Source organism: Nannospalax galili, unplaced genomic scaffold, assembly GCF_000622305.1.
Source record: "Nannospalax galili isolate Female #2095 unplaced genomic scaffold, S.galili_v1.0 scaffold278, whole genome shotgun sequence".
Classification (NCBI taxonomy): domain Eukaryota; kingdom Metazoa; phylum Chordata; class Mammalia; order Rodentia; family Spalacidae; genus Nannospalax; species Nannospalax galili.
In genome coordinates, this window is record NW_008347536.1 from 165,284 (window position 1) to 180,340 (window position 15,057).

The 15,057-nt window shown below is 35.7% G+C and overlaps 1 protein-coding gene across 4 annotated transcripts in view; it reads left to right on the forward strand.

The window, feature by feature from the left end:
• The window catches only part of Grm5 (glutamate metabotropic receptor 5), a 553,026-nt gene that overhangs the window by 11,101 nt on the left and 526,868 nt on the right, over positions 1 to 15,057 (forward strand). For all 4 annotated transcript variants that reach the window (XM_008844122.2, XM_008844124.2, XM_008844125.2 and 1 more), the window contains exon 2: positions 8,835 to 9,694. In XM_008844122.2, coding sequence (XP_008842344.1) covers positions 9,034 to 9,694 — 661 coding nt within the window. In that variant the 5' untranslated portion in view covers positions 8,835 to 9,033. The remainder of the gene's footprint in view (positions 1 to 8,834; positions 9,695 to 15,057) is intronic.

A 15,057-nucleotide genomic window follows, 5' to 3' on the forward strand; every position in this document is an offset into this window, starting at 1 on the left:
CCCTCGTCCCCCAGTAAAGAGACAGACATTCTAAATGTGAATCTTGGCTCTGCTACTCACTTGTGAAGCTTGACCAAAGTGGTACATCTCTCTGAGCCTGAGTCATCATCCAGAAAATATGTACCAGTGATTTATCACACAGTTTACTAGACAACTGAGTAATATTAAAAGTGAAAAGTCTAAGCAAGGTGCCTATCACATGGCAAGATCACGATATATTTTTTGTAAGTGTTTGGTGTTAAATTAAGAAACTTTCATACTTTTGGTAAGTACTGTATCAGTGAACAACATATTCAGCCTTGTCTTTCTATTTTAATTTTGTCATTATTGTCTCCAATCATCAAAAGAACTAACCTGAAATAACATCCACAGCATAAATTATGCACAGAACAATATGAGAGTGATTTAATACTAATATATAAAATGGTACACTTAGAACATTATAGAAGACTAATTATTTAAAGTAATTAAAACTGAATTTCGAAGTGAAATCAAATTTTGTTACATTCTGATCTCAGTCTGCTATAAATAATTTAATCTCTGGGGCGTTTCAGTTACATGAAATTATCTCCAGGGTATTCTGTGTATCTATGATGCTATTTTACTTAATTTGTTGGAAGCCCAAGGGGCGTATTCATGCTTCTTCTCTGACTTTCCCAGGCTGATTTTCTTATCCTGTGGTACCAAACCCATTGGGAATGAGAGCGTCATTGCATACTTTTTAGTTTTCTGGGGAAGGAAGAGAGGCTTTCCAGGAATGCCAGCCAGGGAGTCAAACAGGTCAAAAAGAGGCAATTCATTTTATTCTTTGCACACGTAGGATTTATCAAACATCTAACTTCATGAAAAGATTTTTACAAAATCGAGCTAAGGATAGTGCATATTTTACTATTAATAGGTCTGAAATCTGTTGTAAGTGGAAATTTATATAAATGGCTACAACATTAACTTAAAAATAAAAACCATTAGAAAAAGTATGAATAAAGATGCCCATGTGTAGTCAGAGGACACGGGGAGCAGGACAAACAAGGCATCTGAGATTTTGGAAAGAAACATTTAAAAATAGAATTATCTCATTCAATACTCAGAAGAACATATGGAGGCAGATAACAATCTCTTGTCATTGTTAGTAAGAATACAAGGCTCAGAGATACCAAGTGCCCACGGGCACACAGCCAATGAAGGGAAGTGGCAAGATTCACTGTCAGCTTTACTGAATTCCAAGCCTATACTCTCAAATCTACCACCAAGACCATTGCCAGGATGAGATACAGCTTGAACAAAGCCATGGAAGAGAAGTAGTACATTCTTGGACAGAACAGATTTAACTTAACTAGCAGACTCCTAAGGGGGTATAGGTGGAGGCAAGTTAGTTCACCAAGGATATCCAGGCAGAAAATTAGAAGGAATCTATCCCCTAAGCTTTAAAGTAGTCTAACTCTATTAGCAAACTTTGAAATTTAGAAAACACAAATTAAGACAAAGAATAAAGTAGAAATTAACTGTGTGTTTTCAATCTCCATGCATGACTTCACCTCCACTCATGATATTTATCACGAAGATCAAACCATGCCTGCCTTTTATTTCTGATTAAGATAATGTGGTTAGTCTCTATATCACTGTCTATACCTCCCACTCAAACTGCATCAGAGAAAGTTTGTATTTCAAACATTGTCCAGGCTTCTTTATTAGTCTATCTTTGTCTCTGAGGCAATTTGGACCTAGGAAATCCACTGGAATACAGTCTCTGTAACTAGATTCTCTTTTTCTATTTCCTAGATGATTCCATCCAGGTTCTTGGTTTGCAGAAAAGAACCTCTGTATGCTAATACCTCCCACATTTTTACCTACAATTCAGAACTCTTTCCAGAAATTCAGTCTTGTACATCCAGCTGCTTAGTCCACATGTCTTCTTTAATTCTAGTAAATATCTAAAACAGAACCTCTGATGTCTTCATCCAAATCTGCTCTTCCATGCCTCCCACTCACCCACCAAGACAAGATGCCAGCCTTTGTTTGTTCGATGCCATCACTGATACCTCTCTTTCCCTCCCTTTCCAAGGCAGTCTGACAGAAAACCCTTTCATTTCACCTTCAAAACACACTCAGTATATTTCCTATCATCTTGTATGTGCTGCCTCCCCCCATCAGCCACATTCACCCAAGTCTTTTACATGGATTCTTAGCTGTTCCATAGTGTCTGCCCTTTGTTCCTATTCTTATTAAAATGAGAGGTAGAGTGTAACCCTTCTTGGCTGAAGAACCTTCTAGGAAAACGTTCTCATGCACTGTTAAAGCCACCGTCTTTGAAGGCCATGCAGGCTCCACACATTAACAGGTCCCCACAGTAACTGCCTGCTTCTCTCTCAGATTCACACTGGGCATATCAGCGCCTTCAGGAATCCTCAAGACTAAGCAAAATCTGGTCTCAGGGATTTTGTATTTGCTTTGACTGTTGTCTGGAATGTCATTTTCCTGGATGTTTTCATGACTGACTTTACTTATCTATTATATTTATTCAAATATTACCTTTTCAGTTCATACTTCTTTGGCCACATTATTTAACATTCTCACATCTTTGACACTTTATATTTTTCTTAACAGCCTTTTACTTTTCCTCTTTAAAGATCAATACTCTGTGGCATGGAGAATTTTACTTACTTATATTGTTTATTATCTAACAACTCCCACACTTACATTTGTACAGGATCCATGAGAACGTAAACTTGTGTCTACCATATCCACAATGGAGTCCTTAGGGCCTAGAAGAATGTTTGTTTCAAAATAATCACTCAATGAGTATTTATTGGGTAACTGAGTGATACATATGATGCATTATTTACTGGACTATTTGGAATTCACCTTCTATTAATTTATAGCATTTTGAAAGTGAATAGGAAATTATTTTGTGCTTTTTTAAAATAAGATGAATTGTAAAACATTTCTGGTATATTTTTAAATTATTATTCGTGTGTGTGTGTATGTGTGTGTGTGTGTGTGTGTGTGTGCATGTGTGTGTGGTGTATTCTATATAGTGTATGCAAGTACTTCCCTGGGGAGGCTGTCAGGTGTCCTGCTCTATCAGTCTTCGTCTTATTCCCTTGAGAGAGATTCTCTCACTGAATCTGGAGGTAGGATGGTGGCCAACAAGACCCAATGATCTTCCTGTATCTGTTTTCAACATGACTGCTAGGGACTCAAATCCTCACGCTTATACAGGAAGTACCCTAACCTGCTGAGCTATCCCTCAGCCCCAATAACCTATTACTAAGGTAATTTCTTGGCACTTGGCTTCATAATCTTTTGGTGGATGGAATATATAGAAATACACACAGACACACACACACAGACACACACAGACACACACACAGACACACACATACACACACACACACACACACACACACACTACACTTCACACATGTTGTGATAAATACCATGACCAAAATCCACTTACTGGTTAAAGGGATTATTTAGCATGCACTTTCAGATCATAAACCACCATCAAGGATAGTTAGGGTACAAACTGAAGATAGCAACTTGGAGTCAAGAACAATGGAAGAAAGGTGCTTGTTGACTCACTCATTCTTTGGCTCTCCCACAGTCTCATAGCTTTCCTATATAGCACAGACCCGCCTGCCTAGGGATAGTGTTGCCTAGGGATGATGCTGTCCACAGTGGCCTGTTTCCTTCCACATTAATCGTCAATCAAGTTAATCTCTCACAGATACCACTCCAAGCCATACTGATTTGGGTAATCTCTCAGTTTAGACATCATCAGATGATCCCTGTGATGTGTTAAATTGATGGCTGAAACTAATTTGGAATACACACACACACACACACACACACACACACACACACATGTTCTTATACCGTACACATCATATACATATGGAATCACCATTTTTCCCGGAAGACTCTTCACCCTCTAAATTGCAAGGCAACCCTGTACATTGCTATCAATCTCAAGATGTATCTGGATGCTCCCAATCAATTTCATGGACTTCATTAATGACTCTCTTATAGGAAGAAGCAATGAGGCCATCACTGATGGTGAAAAGATATATTTTGGAGCCACAAGATATAAACAATTATAGCTTTATCACTGCATAAATGAACAACTAGTTATTTTTAACTTATCAAAACATATGCCACTATTTGCAACACTATATATTCACAGAAATAATATAATGCCTATTTCTCAGGGGTTTTACAAGGCTTATTAATATAACCTACAATGCACACACATATATAAATGTACAGACAGCTACTGTATCAAGCGTCATCAGGATATACAATACACATAGAAAATACATTTCCAAGAGAACCAGATACATTTTCTGTGCAACATGAAAGTCTTGGATATGCCTGTGAACATATGGTGGCTAGATGAGCCTGCATTTTTGATGTCTCATGCTCTTGCTGTATCTCACACTGCCTGGGCTACCTCCTGTGCTCAGCTGGATTTCTTACTACCTGGATTCCAGAAGACCTCACTTCTTAGTTTCACTTTTGATAGGTTTGTGATTTCATGCATTCCTCAGAGTTTATATATTGGCTGCTCTAAATTTATATCTGAAACTAAAACTCTCCTCCAATTCATACCTTATATACCGCTTTCCTATTTGCGATCTGTTTCTGGGCACATCAAGATCATCTCAAATTTAAAATAAGAAGACAATCATTTTTTTTTTCTTCTACTCACCTATTCCTGTATCAGTCTATCCCATGTCTATTGTTAGTGTTAATCTAAGAAGACAGAATGCCAGGAATAGACTCATTCTTTTCTCTATCTTTCTATCCATATCTAGTTCATTAACATACCCAGTAGCCTCTATTGCTTTTATATAAAAATTATATCTGGGGAGTGAGTGTAAAAATAAATAAATAAATAAAAATATACATTCTGTGTGTGGGGGATTAAATCTATGTCCACTTCTTTCTATTTTTACTGTTTCAGTCATAGCCAAGTCACTGTCATCTATACTAAGTGTTCTTATCAGATTTCTTTAGTTTGCTATCCAGAACATCCTACTGCCTGAATAATCCTAAATGTGGATTTTCCCTGTCATTTTCCTACATGTTCAGAATGACTTTCAGTTGCAATTAATGTTCATGTTTCTTTCTCTTTAAAAAATATTTTATTAAGTTTTTGTGCATTTCCTGTAATAGATCTTCATTAAATTTAGACTCCCTCCCCCATCTGCACACCCAATAGCCCCCACATTTTTGAATTTCATGCATTCTATCAAATGTTAAGTTCTATCTGGTCAAGCATTTATCCTTCGGTGCAAGTCCATCCACTTTAGTGTACTCAGCCTGTATAGAGTAACTCCCTTAAAAGAGATCTACTCTCCATCACCCAGCAGCAATCAGTTGCCAATAATTCTTCATCTAGGGTTGGGACTTGATGTACATTTCTGTTGTTCTATGCTGGGTTTTTGTCTGAGTTTTATAAAAGTTTAGGAGTACCAGCATGGCTCTTAGCTTTCCAGCTGCATTATGCCTCCGTTCCTCCCTTCCTTTTTGCTCCAGTTACACTTTCAACATGAGAATCTTCTTTTCATCGTTCCTGCCATCATTCTTTTTGTTCATTAGTTGTCCACTAATGCTGTTGTTTAGAATACTGACTTATAAATTCTTTGAGAATCAGGACCATATATACCTTGTTTAGTCTTGAATATTCAGTCCACAAGAGAGAGGAATAAAATAGAAAAGCCATATATATGTGAAAAAATGAATATATAATTGGCTTAATAGGTACTCCAAGAAAGAAAATGGTAAACGTATTAATGTACAACATTTTACTCCTTTTTATATCATCACCTATCTGATAATTAATACAAGTTTGAAAGAGGTAAATAGTTTAACATATAAAATAGAGAAAATCATGAGGCTCCAGCATATATATGGCTTTGCTAAAAAAAAAACAAACCATATTTAAACACACGATATTGAAAGCTCAGCCTCATATGTTTGATAGATCTTGTCTAGTCTCATATTCTGGCATTAATAACAAGTCACACTTTGTCATTGTCATTGATTTTCTTCACTTATTCTCCATTTAATGACCATGACAATAAAGACTCACCCCAATTCTTTGGTCTTAGGGATCTGAATGGGTATCTTGGGAGTGTTCAGATAACTTCATGAGAAAATTAACCAGCATTTTTATTCCTTTTTTTCTTGTCTAAAATGTCAGCTTTTGTACCAAATATTTTTTTTTACGTATTGCCAAACACTTCATTATTCTGGAACATGTAGTTATTGATGAGATTTTAATTTTAGTGTTTGGTACTATACAGAGCAAACCTTTCTCTGCTGCCATGGAAACATTTGAAGGAAACAGTGAAGAGGGAGTAGAAGAAGTTAGAAATGTGACTTAAGTTTATGTTCATTTTGTGTCCATACTAGATTTTTTGAAAACCTGAGGAAGTTTAAAAACCATCAGTATTCTTGAAGAGGCAAAATAATTGCATAAATTCCTAAAGAAATGTCACCTGTGTTTCAAAGGTAGTCTGTGAGACTTAGTCATTTTCAAACAATTTAAGATTCTAGGTTGGTAAGGATGGTAACATCCAAAGTAATCTATTACACAATACGTTTGAGTACCTGAAACCATTAATATGTCAGTTTTTTTTCTTATTTTGCATATTACTGAAGAATTTGCTGTTGGAAACGTTGGGTAATTTTTTTAATCCTATGAATTTAAATTGAAATAAATGATTATGTTTATAGCTACATTATTTCTACTTAGAAATAATCTTTCCAGCCCTATAAATCTTAGTGATGTGGAAATTTTTTCTCGATCTGGGATAGAGGACCAATTATGTAAATTTTAGTATAAGACTCTTCAATTATTTTGAAAACTCTCTGGAGGACCAAGTGTAATGGCAGAAAATTATCTGCCTTCACCACCTAACCACAGAATTTCTTTGGAACGTTAATAACAACAGCAACAACAACAACCAACAACAACAACAACAACAAAGGATTCTGTCAGGAATGCATGGGGCCTTATTCAGTTTAAAAGACTAAAATAGTTGGTACTTTATGTTGATCACCATAAGCCAACCCAATGAATACCACTGCCATTCATGAAGAGGGAATATTCTTGTACTGAGGCGTTAAGCATTTTACTAACACTTCTTTTTTTAAAAAAAATTATTATTTTTATTTTTTGTGTATGAGTGTATTGCCTGCATGTGTTTAAGTGAACCCATGTCCTGCAGTGCCCGTGGAGGTCAGAAGAGGGCATCAGATCTCCTGGAATTGGAGTTACAGATGGGTGTTAGCTGCCATGTGGGTTCTGGGACTCAAACCCGGGTTCTCTGCAAGAGCAATCAGTGCTCTTAGCCATTGAGCCATCTCTTCATCCCCTTACTAACACTTCTTAATCTCAAAACTGGTACCAGGCCTGATGGTGCAGGCCCTTAATTACAGAACTAGGGAGACAGATCTCTTGAAATTGAGGCTAGCCTGGTATAGTGAGTTCTAGGTCAGCTGGAGGCTACAAGGAGATCCTGCTTCAAAACAAAACAAAGCAAAACAAAACAAAATAAAAAACAGAACTTATATTTGAAATAGTTTATGATTTTCCCCAAAATTTGTATGCCTGTTACTTACGTTTTCAGGGCACTTCGCTTTGTAATATTCCAGCCTGCTACTTTCTCTTCTATCGTTTGATTTGAAATGATCACCATCCTCATTCATCTCTGATGTTTCTTCTATACTATATGAACACAGGCTTATGTATTACAGGTGTGACTATTCAGTTTTCTTTACATTGCATTGGAAGAGGACGAAAATATAGTTTCCTGTTTGTTTGTTGGTAGTAGTATGGTGTGAAGTCAATGTCTTGTGTATGCTAGACAAGTGCTGCGCTACTGAGAAACATCTCCAATTCTTTAAAGACAACTTCTTTATAATTGAATAACTAATACATGCTTAGGGAAGAAAATTTGGAAACAAATTAAAGCCTAACGAAAACTAAAATAAAATGACAATTGGCAACAGTCCCATCCCCCAGAGGTCACTAATTTAAAAAACTATATGTTCTCCCTCCCTATTATATATATATAATATATGTATATTATATATATATATATAGTGAGTACCTGTATCTAGGGCTTGGTTTGCTCCTTCCTTTGTCTTCTTTGGCTCTGTAGTAACTAGTTGGTGCAGTCTCTGTCCTTATTTCCATATCAATACCTAAAGAAGTACTTTATAGTACTATAACTCTGTATTAAATTCCTCCACATCTCCAGTTATCCCAGTAGTGCCAATACCTCTTTCAATATCTTTGTTTCAACTCTTTCCCATGTCCGGTTTATTTTCCATAGTGGAGCTAGAAAAAATTATCAGGTTTGAAAATATCAAAAAGCTAATTCACACCCCTGAATACATTACAGTGGATTCCCATTATGGTTAAAGTAAAATCTAACTCCTTTTTCTGCCTGAAAAAACATATGGTTTATATATATATACATTAAACGTTTTCTAGATTTAATTTACAGTCTAGGTTTGATACTAGGCTGTTCTTTGTCACCTCTGCCTGAAGATATATACCTGCCATATATCATATTTGGTTTTGTGTACTTCTGATGAACAAATGAAAAATAATTCAAAGAAGTCAAGACCGAGAAGCTATATCACCTGTTTCATGAAATCACAATGATGATAGACCACAAAACACTTTCAATTCTGTTCTTTTGTAATCTGTTATATCATAGCCGTCTATCTGTCCACTAGCATGGATGGTCAGAGTCTTCTTAAACCAGGTGTACTTATGCTGTTAAGGTACTTAGGCATATTCTTTTGTATTTTTTCAGGTTTTTGAATATCATGTTAATATGGATACATCTAAGTAAATGCTACTTGGGCACCTGGTCATCCTTTAGAGAATACGTCTAAATTGTTGGCTAATTTTTTGATGTGCCACTCAACACAGGACATCATTTGATAGTACCTACTGGAAATCTGCATTTCCCCCACCATGATGTCTTTATCAGCTTGAACTCCTTTCCTAAAATGGTCCTTCTGTTGATCCTGTCAGTCCTACTTTTGAAAGAAGATGTCCGTGGGAGTGCACAGTCTAATGAGAGGAGAGTGGTGGCTCATATGCCCGGTGACATCATTATTGGAGCTCTCTTCTCTGTCCACCACCAGCCAACGGTGGACAAAGTTCATGAGAGGAAGTGTGGGGCGGTCCGTGAGCAGTATGGCATTCAGAGAGTGGAGGCCATGCTGCACACCTTGGAAAGGATCAATTCAGACCCCACACTCTTGCCCAACATCACACTTGGCTGTGAGATAAGGGATTCCTGCTGGCATTCGGCTGTGGCCCTAGAACAAAGCATTGAATTTATAAGAGATTCCCTCATTTCTTCAGAAGAGGAAGAGGGCTTGGTTCGCTGTGTGGATGGATCTTCTTCTTCCTTTCGCTCCAAGAAGCCCATAGTAGGAGTCATTGGGCCAGGCTCCAGTTCTGTGGCCATTCAAGTCCAGAACTTGCTTCAGCTTTTCAACATACCTCAGATTGCTTACTCTGCAACCAGCATGGATCTGAGTGACAAGACTCTGTTCAAGTACTTCATGAGGGTTGTGCCTTCAGATGCCCAGCAGGCACGAGCCATGGTGGACATAGTGAAGAGATACAACTGGACCTATGTTTCAGCTGTGCACACAGAAGGTAAGTAATTTCCTTTACATACACTGAATATGTCTTTAGATACTTTTCAATACATCTCAGACCAATTTTCAGGTTTCAAGCCTAAAACAGTCCAAACCATTTTGAAAATATTGAGAAGCCTCAATTTGCCAGCATGATAAAAGGGACAAGATGATCAATACCTATTAAACTATGTTAAAGCTAATACAGTCATTTCTGTAGCCACCAACTGATTAAACAGTAATTTTTGAATTATTTATTGCATTATTTTGATTTCTGCTATAATGATGCCCTTTGATATTTGTGACCAAAGGCATTTTAATTTTCTGTCTTTTTGATGAGCATCCCCTATATGTAAAATTTTAGCACTGCTTTAACTACCTATTGTTTTTGATAGTAAAAGGGAGGTGTATATAACTATACATGGTAGTGAAAGCAACCAGTTTTAGTCTAGTACATTGTTCTAGTGAACTGCAGATAGTTTAGACTTAAAAGTGTTTTTCAAATAGAATGCACAGTCAAATCTTAAATAGCCATGAAAATGAATTATTTTATTCTTAGGTGGGTTATATTTATTTAAAAAGTACAATTTTAATAATTCTACATGTTTTCTTTGAAATTCAGTGCTTCGTCATACTGAAAAATAGTAAGAAAGAAAATACTTGACTGATGCCTTACAAGTTAACAGTAATTAGTTCATTGTTGCTCAAGGCACCTTAAAATGCTTTTACATGTTCTGCTATTTAATCCTTTGACTAAGGCTGTTGAGATATTTGTCTTGATGTCTAAGAGTTATATGACCAAAATATTAAGACTCACTTCTTATGTAGCAGTTTTCTTAGGACAACAAAGTACATTAAACCCTACAGAATACTGAAGAAGGCACTAAACACATTCTAAAAATCAACGGATTATTTTGAAAAGTGTGCCATTATAATTTAACAGAAGTAAATGGACTTACCTGAGGATAAATTTCTACAACACATATTTATTAAGCAAAATGTATACAAGTATACATTTGATAATTCTGTAAATTATAGCCTTCAATGGGTTTAGAGTCTGGGAAAAGGGATGAGGCAAGCACAGATACTATGTAACCTAGCTCAAAGTGACAGAAAATTAGAGATAGTGTCTCTAAGGAATGTTGATGAAGAATAACATTACCTTCTGTTCTGTGTTATGAGAGGCATAGTGGAAAATTTAGAGAATGTAATGACTGAATTGTAAGAGGAAGAATATTCATAATTGGTAAACAAAAATCAACCCCAATAAGTGATGGATTCAATCGAGGACTTGAAGAAATAGAAGATGAGGACTTCCATCTAATGTCAAAAGGGTATGGCTTGGTCATCATACAGGAGAGACTAATTTAAGATAATGCTCCAAAGGAAAGTAATCATCACCCTTTTATTTTACTAACTTAACTTTTTATTTTAATCTAAATTGGAACCAATACCAAATAAGTAATCTAACAAAATTCACCATTATATATTCACATAATACATTGTTTTATATATATATTAAAACGAATGACATACTGGATTGCTAAGAATATAAGAATTATAATTGCCAAGATCATTTTATGTGAAAACCAATATTAAGTTTTGCATAGTTGTAATTCTATATTAAGTCATTTAGTGGGATATTCAAAGAACTTCTAACAGAAAAGAGCAAAATTGAAAAATTCCTCATTCTGAGAGGAAATCCAAGTCATTCTGGAAAATGGTAAAATGCAGGGTAAATTTTCTGTGTTCATTTAATGTTCTGTGATACATAAATTCCACATTGTAATATATCAATTAGAAGAAAGTATTCTGTTTGAAGGACTCAAAATAAAACAATAGAAATTGTGTTGGAAAACGTAATTGAAATATAGAGTGATTCAAACAGGATTCAGGAATGAACGAGCTTTCGGTCTGAATATTCAAAAACTAGAAGATTTACTCTTTGGATTGTTGATTTTTGTGATTTGGTCAGGAAGAACTTTGATTACAAACAAGATTCTGGATAGTGAAGACACGTAGTATGATATTTTTAGTTTATCAATATGAGCCGGGTATCAGGAGTTTCACAAAGTAAAACTTTGGTATTCTGTTGTATGGTCCTTTGGAAAAACTCTGGCAGCTTATCTAAAATGAAAGTATCTATTCACATTTATTCTGTTCTATTCTTTCTTTCTTTTCTTCCATTCATCCATTGACCTCTCTATCAGCTATCTACATATTTCTATTTCTGTCACTATCTCTCGCTAGATTAGGATAATTCTTTACAGTTTTAGGTCAGTCTGCATACCTTTTCATTTATTCTGATATTCTTGTAACTAATCTCTTTTTTTTCAGTTAATACTCCTCTTTCCAGAAAAGTATTGAAATTTCCAGATGCTGTTATATGATCAAGTATGAAAAGGCAAATTGTTATTTCCTAAACCATTTTGTCCTCAAATATTTCACTGATTTTATGCTTAAACCTGATGGTACTATATCATCTAATCATTTTGGAAACTATCAGAAGATGTTCACTCTAGGAAGTACATATGATCCAGAATTTCATAAGGAGCACAGGAGACCTGAACTTCAACTTGGGTTTTAAGCTCTTGTACTTGTATTTCCTGTAATTTATGTTGTCTGTAGGCTGCAGAAATGAATATGTACAGTGACTTTTAATAGATAAAAACGACACCTAGGATTTCTAGGCAATGAGATTCATTGTATAAAGTAACAGAAGAGAAAACACAGCATTCTTTTAAGGACAGGTCAAACCAGTTCTTCAACAGGATAGAGGAAAGGAAGATGCAATGAGTCAAAAGAGAAATTCCACTACTCTTTAATGAGTCAGCCCAGTCACCAACTTTCTCCTCTAAGAAAATTTAGAAGGTACTTTGACGCATTACTTTTCCAAAGCTTGGCACATGGATGCATTATGGCACAAGCTGGGTAGTGTTTGTCTGTAGGGCTGTGACAGATTAATCTCATTGGTGACCCCCATTAATGATTCTCCTGAATCCCTATTGTTTGCTTTGTAACTTGACAAGATAGTTTTCTTCTACTTTTGCAATACTGGCCTCATAGCTGGCTGCTTTCTTCACGAAAGCTTGAAGTAATGACCTGGAAGGACTGTGTATTGATCTAGGGCACGATGCCTTCTAGGCAAACACTCCATCACTGAGCTGTATACCCAGGCTCTTTTAATTTTAAGACACATTCTCATTAAGTTGCCAAGCCCAGCCTTGAACTTTCAGTCCTTCTATTTTAACCTTCCCAGTAGATTGGCTTATAGGCCTGCACCAACAGCCCTAGTTCAGACTTTCTTCTTAGTCTTCCTTGGACCCTACTGTCACTATGTCAAGCATGTGGCATTTAGATATTTCTGGAAGAAATCACTGTAGAATTTTTGATACCAGCCATGTAAGACCAGTCAGTGAAGATCAACACTAATGTCTTCCTGACACACAGCTGCTTGCAGTCACACAAATGAGAACAGCTGAAGCCATAAACATTACCCATTTGACCACAAGCCCAGTGGTGAGCAATAATAAATGCTTTCAGGATGGAGTTCAACATAAGCATATTTATCTCTATGACTTTAGATTGTAACTTGTAACAAATAGGATATCATATCCATGTTTAAAACTCAATATAAAAAAATTAAAATATGTTGATAGTATTGGCATAAAAATATGACCCAGCAGAATAACTGTTTAGGCAAAAAGTAGTTTACTTACATTCCTGTGCATTAGATATTTAATAATTCATAGAAATCTAAGCTGTAATGCATGTAAAATAGTAATATATTTGTGTATAGCCTGTATTACTTTCTTCCCAGTGATATAGCTCAGTTTCAATGAGGGAAGTAATTAATGGGCTGAGTTTTCTGTATAAAACCACATGTATCAAAGTCTACATGTGGTTTGCACGGTTTACACTTCATTATTTTTCCTGACCTTAGTTGGAACTCTAATATATATCCCTAGGGCCTATTGGAATGCCTAGCATAAAACAGGCATTGGAGAATGATTTGCTGAGTGGATGGATTTCCCTTATAACAGTACATATCTCATTATTTATGAATATGTGGCATGTGGATAAATAGCTGGCACTTGGAGTTTTCACAGTTTTGCTTTCTTATAAAAATGAGCTGCCAAAATACCTCCTTGATTAGTTGTGAGGTGCTGTTTACTCCTAACTTCCTTTTCTGTTTGTACTGGTTCTTATTTCTAGCTAATGATGCTAATTTATTCCAGGAAAAATGTCAGTGATGCTCTGGGGGAATGTATCGATAAGTCTTCCTGCAAACATCATCATGAAAACATTGTCTTCAGATCAACCTATGCAATACCTGTTTAAAGTGGTGGTGTGTTTTTCATCAATTATTTAAGAAAATGACAATATTATTTTTCCAAGATTTCATTGTGAGTCACTATGCTTATTTCAATATTTTAAAAGATTTTAGTAACATGTTAATTGCATGTATTAATAGAATTCACTGAATTTTTCCATATCTGCATACTGTATCCACTGAGATACTACAATCCGCCCCCCCCAGCTTAATCACCTCTGGTAAATTCTTAAATAAACTTTGAGATCAATTGTTAATAACTTCCTCTATGTGAGGGAGGGATCCTACGGGGCTTGTCTGACTTGTTCTAGGTTATGACTTGCAGTTCATTCATTTTGCTACGAGGGACGCAATTTCATTCTTAGTACTTAAACATACTCTACCTTTTCTTTATCCGTTCATTTGTTGTTGGATCCCTGGGTAAATCCTGCATCTTATCTACTGTGAATATTGACAAACTTCTAAAAAAATAATATGGGTAAGAAGGTGTAAGTATGCGCAATTTTTTTCTGTCAAATTTTTCGTACTAATCATCACCGTATCTAGACATCAACTTAGTCTGGGAAATTGATTAGACATGTCATCAGGGAACCCACTGAATAGTTTTAAAGCATTTTTATTTTGTTGCATAGGGATAGAAAAACGTTGAATGTTAAGACAAATTAGAAGATGATAATGGCAATAATTCAGAAATACAAACTACTGTTAATTTAGTAGATTGTCAGAATAGAAATGTATTAGGTAAGCATCTATTTTACCATCTTTATTTTTTTGTTGAAGAAACAAGTAACTCAAGAAGCCTCATCCTATTTGACACATAACTAGCTATCCAGTTGAGTCTGAAATTCAAAAAATTTTTAATTAAAATAGTTTATTTATCATTTTTATTTTATGTGTATGAATGTGATGCCTGCACCCATCTCCTGCAATGCCCGCTAAGGACAGAAGAGGCTGTTGGATCCCTTGGAATTGGACTTATGGACAGTTGTTAGCTGCCATGTGGGTTCTGGGATTTGAACCCGGGTCTTCTGTAAGAACAATGCTCTTAA